Consider the following 9,176-nt stretch of genomic DNA (forward strand, 5'->3'; position numbering starts at 1 on the left):
TTGGATAACTGAAGCTGTCTCATGTGCTCCACACAGTAAGTACTGATTTGCTGAGAAACTGAGATTTTAACTCAATCAGTAACAAAACTGTAGCTTTGTTTTACTAGCTACTCAAGTACTGTCTTTCTGCTTTTGTGTATGTGTTTCCATTTAACAAAATAAGTAAGAGATGGCTTTTATCTTGTAGTAACAGGGAGGTAGCTCAAGGGCGGGCTGCTCTAGGGAGCTGAGACTTTTTCTGAACTTTCTGGCCAAGACATGAGCTTTCTTTACGGAGAGACAGAATGACCCTGTGCATGTGCACCACTCCAGCAAATAAAAAGAACTACTCTGTTTATTTAATCTGAAATAGATCAGTACAAAATGTACAGAAAAAGCAGTACAAATTTACAAATATACATAATCTGCTTTTGCATTCTTAAATCATCAGACTTCTTAGTAGTCTAACTTAAAAAATATTCACATTCCTGATACTGTCTCCTCTCACCTTCATAACATTGCATCTGAATCCCACAGCCCAGATGTTACATTGGTTAAAGCTCTGTCCTAGAGCCCTTTATCAACTACAGTTGCCAAATCCTGTCTAAACACCATTACTCAACTGCTTCTTTAAATCCACTTGACACCTTAGTACACCTTACATTGCTCTTCCACATATCACCACTCATTTAGCATACTATTCTAATAGTGAGAATTTGGCAAAGTCAAGGCAACAGTTGCAAGTATCTGCTATTTAGCGCTATTGGAAGGTTTGAGGGAAGTTGCTAATGTAGTTGGAAATCCTGCCTAAGACAAAAGGATTTATGTTTCTGGCAAAGATTGCATTATGATGTAAAGCTCTATTAAAAAGAAAGCTACAATATTGAGAATCATTAAAAATGACCTTTTAAATAAATAAATAATAAATAGTAATAAATAAACCATTTTAGAACCAGTGGAATTTTAACACTTAACCTGCCTTTTAGCAGAGTTTGCATGTTTGTTTTGCAGTTTTCAGTGACGGTACCTCAAATAATTCAGTATCATAAATATTTTCAGTAAAAATACTATGTTCAGAGCTATTTTCCTCCAGGTTCACATGAAGCATGTAAAAGCAGCAAAAAGAGCAGTCTGGTTTCTGTCTTCAGAACTTGCCTGGGTGGCCGCTCTTACAGGATTTGTCTTTGAGGCTGTTGAATATCTCTTTGGTGCCGTTCTGCCATTGAAGAACAAGATCCATAGGGGTTTTCCCTTGCTGGTTAGAAAAGCAGCAGAAGCAAGATTTAGTTTCAGTCAGTGATTACTGAATCCATCTTTCTTCCCTAAATATATTTACAGTGCATCTCCCTGATGTGGACCCTTCTGCATGCACAGGTTCAGGCTTACTCTCACCACCCTAAGACCAGAGTCCTTTTGCACCACAGACCTACTCCCAGCCCTTGTCAGACTCATGATGAAATTTCCCTGCGTTTCAGAGGATCTAAGCTGTATTAGCAAATACCATGACTAGCAGAGCATGCAGGTGTTTCTTTTGAGCTATTAAACTGATTAGAAATACATTGAGATGAAACCTCAGTGAGACACTCTCAGGTTTAATTGAGAATTCGGGTAAGAGTTTGTTCTGGTTTAATTAAGTTATGGACCACATCTACATTAAACAGGAGCAACTTTTTTGTGTGCAGATGAAGCCTAAGAGCTAATCTTTGGTCTTCAGGGCTGTACCTGTCATTGTTTTCATACCTTGATGAGGGATACTGCTGAGAGTGGCACTGCTTCAGAGAGCATGGGCAGAGAGCAGGGACTGCAGAGTGCTGCAGTGACTATTTTTTAACTTGCTCTCTTCAATTTTGATTGATTGCCAATCAAACACTAACTGGCATTGGTAAAACACACCATCCATCCCACTGCTGCTTGCTTTGGGAGAAAGGGTTTGTGACGTGCTGTATTTTTAACAAGGGGTCTCAGAGCTCCAGCAACGTGTCTGCTGCTTCTGTGGTAGCTATGAGCAGTCAGGTGCGGGGCTTCTTAAATTGAAGCTCTGCTAAGGCTTGGGGATTTGTTGCCCAACAGTCAGGTTAACGGCCAGTCATACAGGTGTAGTGCTTGGGCTTGCCATCAGCTGTGGGAAAACAGCAGATTTCTATGACAAGCTAAGATCTTCATTGCCTCACTGGTGGTTGAAACCCAGGAATTGTGCAGAGAGCAAGTGTATGTATGTTAAAGCTTTTCAATGTATTGTGTGTGTAATTAGAAAAAATCCTAGAATCTGTGATGTTCTTTTAAACTGTAGCTGATGGGATCTGGCTTTAGAAGAGGTTTTTCTTCTCTCCAATCTTCCCAAGTTATACTTTCCCTTTGTCAGCTGTGCTTTAATTAGCTTGGAATGATCTAATTAAGACTCTTCAAAGTAGTCTCTCCCAGCCTTGAAACCTATGAAACTGCTCTGAAGGGAAGTTTCTTCCAAAGCATTTGAATCACTGGGGTTTTTTGGGGTATTACTTACACAGTTCTTTATGGTTAGATCTGCTCCATACAGAATCAGAAGCCTGATCATTTTGTAGCGGTTCAGCCTCACGGCATCATGCATCGGTGTGTCTCCTTCCTAGAGGCAAAAGACATGGACCACGGCATCAGTCCCACTGATTCAGCACTGGGGACCAGCCCCAGCCATGCAGCCAGGGATTTTTACAAAGGCAAATGGGAACTATCAAGGCAGACAGCAGCTTGATTCTACCTGATAGCCGAGAGGTAAGAAGTTATTGGTACTTACTCTGTCTCTGGCATTGAGATCCGCTTCACAAGCGATGAGGTGCTCCCCACAGTCGTACCGACCTGTTCGCACAGCCACATGCAAAGGGGTGCTGAGCAGCTGAGAGGTGAGAGGAGGAAGCAGTCAGTAGCATGAAACAGGTAATGACCGCTCCAAGAACAGCTGCCAAACATGATCTACTTGGAGTAAGAGTCAGCTTTCATCTCCAGTTTAAAAAGCTGCAGAGCCCCAGAAGCACATACCTTGTCTCTTGCATTTCTGTTTATCCCTTTGTCCAGTAAAAATTTGAGAACATCCAGGTTTCCCCCACGGCATGCCCAGTGCAGGGCTGTAGATTCAAGCTGCAGAAGAAAAACAAATGGAAAGTAATTTAACTCATCATTATATTTAAAGAAAGCATTTCGCTGTGATCACTGAGTTGTTTCTAGTAACACCTTCTTTTATTTTGCCCTAAATTCTTTGGTACAGTGAGTTTCTTACTCTTCACACTTTCTGTATTTTGCTCTTAAAAATAGAGATCTTGGCAACACTGCTGTGAGAGTGGATGTGTTTTGTCTGTTCTGTGAACCTAGAAGTTACCTTTAGCCAGGTATGTGGCTGGTATGTACTAGTTAGTATTTTTCATTCAATGCCTTTTGGGTTCTAAATGCATAGAAAATGACGATTTTTAAAACAAACAAGCAAGCAACTTATGCAGGACCACAAAGTGAATTAGAACCCTTTTCCTCTGCAAGATTAAATTTGTCTGCCCTAGAGCTCTTCTGGGAGGAGTGGAATGTCCCCTAATGGTCTCATTTGGCCTGTCACTTCCTGGTTCTTATTCTCTTCATGAGCACTCCTGGGTTAAGCAAGGGGGAGTAAGGCTGACCAGTTCTGACTCTTTATCAAAGGGATGAAGAGCCTGGGAGTGGAGAAGCAAAAGAAACAGCTGCAGAAGCTGTTGATACTCAGCTACCCTTGTGGCTGGCATTCCAGAGGAGCAGGGGTCTCCCCCAAGCAGAGTTTGAAATCCCAGTGGAGAATGGACATGTTGCACTGAGCCCTGGATACATGTGTGAAACAGTGCTATCCCCACCACCTGCCAGCAGGCTGACATGGTAGCCTGACCTCAGCTCTTTACCCCACGTTGGGCTTTGTTGCCTGTGGCAGCCTAGTGGCCAATGTGTTCCTCTGCTTTCTGTGTTTTCCAGCAACCATTTTGCAAAGGGAGGCAGACACCCCCTTCTGAAACCTCTTCTCAACGGTGTTAAGGACAAACATAAAAGCCATTGCAAACCCTTTTAATGCTCCTTTTCTACAAGAAGCACTTCTATCAGTGCTTCTCTTAGCACTTCTGAAACAATGAGCATTTTGTTGAAAGGAGTGTGAGGTGATGAGCATACCATGTCTTTCTGTTCAAGCTGAGCTCCGGCTTCCACCAGTTTTTTCACCACCTCTAGATGTCCTTCAGAGCATGCCCTGTGCAAGGCAGTGCGCTTGTACTGGCAATTAAAACAGTGCATAGTCAGACACTGAATATGGCACAGAAAGATATCTTTAAATCTTTCCTCCCCTCCTCCCTAGGATGATAGCAAATGCATACTTTATGCTGATTCATTTTCAAGAGCTAATACATTTGAGACCTGAAATCTGCTAATTTTAATAGCAACCTGATAGCTGAGAGCTTCCTACCCAGCGTTTTAGAGAGTGTGAGAAATAGTTGCAGTATGCCATTCAGATGCATTTTGCAAGTGCGGATTATACATTATGGAGCATGAGGGCAGGCAGCATCACTTTTTTTGTTGTTCAGCTGACAAATTTCTTGTCTCTTAATCTGTACCATTGGAAGATCACCTGTTACAGAAAATAAGGGTTTCCTGGGCACCAACAGCTTTCTTTTCAACATATTCTTTTGAGTTAATATCACTAGATAACTTTACTTCCTTTCCCCACCCCCTTCTTTTCTCCTTATAAACGTGGAAGCTGCAAAACCTAGTGGTAAAGTTATTTTTGCTGTGTAATAACCTTTCTTCCATAGAAGGCTTTGAGGAAGAAGGAAGATTGTACCTCATCACAGACGTTGGGATCCCCTTTGTCTGACAGGTATTTTTCAATTACTGGTAACTTATTTTCCAGTGCAGCTCTGAAGAACGTGGGGATATCCACTGGTCCTGTCTGATGGTAAGAAATATACAGGGCATAAGTGTGTGTGGCACAAAACCCTATCAGTTTTCCCAGAAGAAGGTACTTTGAAATAACTTACTGTAACTTCTGGTTCAGGTTCCTTTAAAACGGGCACTTTCACTTTCTTGCATCTTTTCTTCTTCTTCAGCTGAACCAGTTTTTCAAGATCCTCCAAGTTTTCAAGTTTTGACCTCTCCTGTAACTTCTTCTTCTTCAGCTGAAACAAGTCAGGAAAGTCAGCACGATGAGCTGAGTGTGACCACCTCTCCCTTTCAGAGTGGCAGGGCAGTGTGTGGTACTGTTCAGCTGAATTCAGTTAAGACCTTTTTTATACAGCCTAATTGAATGTTAGGATAATTTACTAAGTGTGTGAGAAATGCTACATCGTCTATAGCTTCTCATACAACACCGGACCTCTTCCTAAATGCTGCTTCAGCTGTGTGTTGTGGGCTGAATAGCATGAAGTTTTGGTCTGTGTGAGGCCAGGACTCAGAGCAGCACGGCAGTCCCTTCTGGACCAACAACGTAAGAAATCTCATGTGCAGCTTACAAGAGCTGGGAAGTCCCTGCAGTTTGAGCTGACTCCTACCACATGTTTTATTTCTTTTATGATACAGCCCCTGATTCGTTCTAACTTAATCCTCTTTGGTGAAAAATATACCCCTAAGTGAAAAGCAAGGTTTATACTGATCTTGGCATTTCAGTCAGCAAGTGTTACATTTTGGTAAGCTACAGAGAATGTCCTCAGTATGCTTGGAGGGACAGGTCAATAAAAGTTTAAGACTTCTTCAAGCCTGCTTGTAAAATGCGTCCCTGCACAAAATCGGTATGGGGCACTGCTAAGATTAAGGGGAAGTGTGTTGCCTGGACTGAGATCCTAGGTACCATGAGGTCTCCTTGTCTTCAGAAGGGGGATTTATAAACAAGGGGTAACTCACTAATACACGACAGATTCTGTCCCATGGAACCGCTAAGGGTAAATACATTGATGAGACCCTGTCATACGGTTTTGGGGTTTTTTTCAACTGAATTCTGATTCAAGCTATTTCCACCTCTTCTTCGTATTGTTCTCTGCATTTAGGGTTTGACCTCTGCATTTAGGGTAGATCATTGACTTAATGGAAAATCATTATGTTGGAAGAGTGAACCAATTGGAAACCCCAAATGTTCTTAGGACGCTGTTTTGAAGAACTCATAAAACCTCTGTAGTAAGTATTGATCTCTCTGTTGAAGGTGAAGTTCAGTAGTGTTTAATATTTCTTAGGCTCACTTTCCCCCTTTTTTCAGAACAGTCTCATACCCTGTGCTAGTTAAGCTTTTTCATTCCCAAATAACTTTAATTTTTTAGACCAGTTGGTTGCTTATTCACCAAAGAATTTATGATGTTACAGCTACTGTGGTTGGGTTTGGGTTTGGGTTTTTTTGGGGGGTGGGGGAGAAGGGGAGAGAAAAGCATGCGTTCTTAGGGATATAGGGAGAATTGTCATGCTCCAGGAATACAAAATGGTACTTTTCTGTAGACCTGTATAATTTTAATTTATAATTTCTTTTCCCAAATGCATAATGCAGTGTTTTCATAAAAAGAATATTTTTGCAGTAGGTAATGATGAAATGCACTCTTAGGTGTTTCTTGGGTTAGCAGTTATTGGTGGCAGTCTTTAGGTGCACAAGCTGAAGGTGTCTTACTGGCCATGATTGCTGCCCCCCTTACTGACAGCTAGCAGAGGGATCTCTGCACAGGAGGGAGACTGTAGGATTTCACTCAGACGTTATGGGGGGAGTTTTGGGTTCTGCTTCACAGCATTGCTGCCTGCCTGCACCCATAGCCTACAGGAGTCAGCAGATCTCCATTGCCTTCCATGGACTTCGGTGGTGATCTCCCAAAGGTTTATCTAGCTTACCATGCATATATTTCTAACTTGGAAAGAGGCAAAACTTTAAGGGCAGCAGCAGAACGTGCACAAAGGATGATAAAAAGCCAAGCACAAAACCCAAAAGCCTACCTCTGCTTCTAGTTTTTTCTCCTTCTCATAAGCCAGATCACCTTGGGTCAATGAGTGGTCAGAGACTGTCTTTAGGTCCTCCTGCTTCTCTAATCTTACAGCAGCTTCATACTCTCCATTTTTGAAGTCCTCAGGGAGGAAGCTGCCAGTCTCTTTATCGTCCGCTCTCTTCCCAGTCACCTGTAAAAGCAAATGTGATATGATATAAGCAAGAGTTTCATGACTGCAGTAGCCACCCCCTGGGAACATGGAATACCTCGGAGCTAATTGCATGTCACTCCTGTCCTACTCTAGGAGAGTGTGACAGACAGAGTGCAGACCTCATTCTGCCTGTGCCTGGATTAACTGTGCGTGTGAATGGCTAGAGCAATCTCACTTGTAGGCAGATCTTCCACATCCATGCAGCAACCCCCTCCCTTGGCATCTTAAGGGCTTGGACTGAGATCTGTGAGACAAACTCACAGTCCAACTCCCTGCCTCACTGGGGCTGAGGTGCAGCTGTGCAGACAATAGCCAGGGAGTTGGGAAGAGCATCCTTTTTGTTTGGGGTTTTCTTGTTCCCTCACCAGCATGGATCAGACTCATCAGAAGCCTGTGAAAGGCTGTGGTGGAAAGAGCCACCCTGACCAGTCATCAGCACCCACTGGGTGTTGAGCAGGGGAACTGGGCAGGTAGAGTGGGAGGAGAGGCTTTCTCCCTTGGGACCTTGCAGTTTTATTGAAACACATCCAGTGCAGTTAAGTTGATGAGTAATTTCAGTGCTGGTTTTACCCATTGCTGTCAGTACCAAAGTCCCCATTTATAGCAAAATAGCAGAAGGTAGTTCCTGTGCAAATCTATGCGATGCTGTGCAGCAGCACAGCTTTCAGTAGCTTCCAGAAATATTTCTGATGCTCAATTAAGTATGTACGAGGAGATAACTTGTTAAAGTTAGTAGAGGCTGTTGTGTATTTTGAGAGTGGCTCAGTAATTCATACAGCCTAGACTGACTTTCCATTCACGACCTAGTCAAATTGTGTTTGTTACAGAGTTTAACACTAGAGAAACTTGCCAAAGAATTTAAGATAGCATTAAATAGGCTGCATGGCAGTTGCATCTTAACATACCCATCTGGGGGGGAAGCAGTTTCTGCATGATGTTGCAGTGTTTTATTGGATCTTTCCTGTTTTCCTAGTTTATTGATGAAATCAGGCATTCTTAGTCTGAACCCTGCAGGGGAATGTCCCATTACTTGCAAACCAGTTTAGACAATATTTTTCAAAGACTTGTTAGACCATGAGCAGTAGTGAGTGTAGGAATTTTTAGGTTATTATTAAAAAACAATACTATTGCTAAACTATTCATTTAGTATTAGAAAATACTTTAGTTTCTCTGCATTGATAGCTCCTCCCAGCCCCTTACTAAACTTGATTACTCAGTGTGATCATACACTTAATAGCTTGTAAAAGTATGAAAATGAAAATCAAGGTCGAAGGAAAACACATAGATCAATTTTGCTTAGTGTCTTCTTTCTGGTCAACTGTATTCTGATGCAAAATCCAAATCGCTATGTGCTTATATCAGTGGTGTTTCCCTTCACAAGGAAAAATTAAAGAGAGAATATAATAGGATAACATGCAGTATATACAGGGTTTGCACCTGGAGTACAGCAGTGCTGGTAACCCTCTAATCACCTCAATGATCCACAAAGGTAGCTTCTCTGCTTGGTATAATGACAGTCTAGAAAGAAAAATTATGAATAAGTGAAAGAAGGTTGTACCTACCAGCTCTTCTACTTTCATCATCATCATATTTGCTGGTGTTGTATTCCTGTATAGCTGAAACTCCCAAGGGCTCAGGCCAGCTCTGCAGGGACCACCACGCTAGCTTTGCTTATATAGCTTTGGGACAACTGTGCTTGAATGAGATAATCTTCCAACCTGGGAATCCAAGTATGCCCCTTGGGCTTGCCAGCTGAGAGGTAGGCTCACGCTCATTCCAGACATGTTAATGAGCCAGATCTGGTGTCGAGGCAGGGAGGGGGGCGTCAGTTGGGCGAGGAAGGATGAGCCTCACAGTCTAACCACACCGAATATGTGAATCGGAATGAAATGTGAGCTCATCATTCCTTTGGCAATGACTGCATGGCTCAGCAATGCGAGTCATTCTGCGCTCCCAGTGCCCACTAGGACAGCTGTCTGTTGATATAGCATTATAACTTCATCATCTCTTTTTTTAATGTTTTCTGTGAACTGACATTCAAATGACTGTAAGACACTGGA

The 9,176-nt window shown here is 42.4% G+C and overlaps 1 protein-coding gene across 1 annotated transcript; it reads right to left on the reverse strand.

Annotated features, from left to right (window-relative positions):
* Positions 1–316: 316 nt before the first annotated feature.
* Positions 317–8,816, reverse strand: ANKRD1 (ankyrin repeat domain 1). Its single transcript, XM_061348940.1, has 9 exons — positions 8,679–8,816; positions 6,916–7,095; positions 4,992–5,129; positions 4,796–4,903; positions 4,132–4,230; positions 2,992–3,090; positions 2,750–2,848; positions 2,483–2,581; positions 317–1,234 (listed from the first exon to the last, which is right to left on the reverse strand). Exons 1-9 carry the CDS (start codon positions 8,703–8,705, stop codon positions 1,124–1,126), a joined length of 960 nt encoding a protein of 319 aa, XP_061204924.1. The 5' UTR covers positions 8,706–8,816; the 3' UTR covers positions 317–1,123.
* Between the last annotated feature and the right edge of the window lie 360 nt (positions 8,817–9,176).

Source organism: Neopsephotus bourkii, unplaced genomic scaffold (assembly GCF_033783945.1).
Source record: "Neopsephotus bourkii isolate Nb327-2 ecotype Australia unplaced genomic scaffold, CSIRO-AGI_Nbou_v1 NB_379, whole genome shotgun sequence".
NCBI lineage: Eukaryota > Metazoa > Chordata > Aves > Psittaciformes > Psittacidae > Neopsephotus > Neopsephotus bourkii.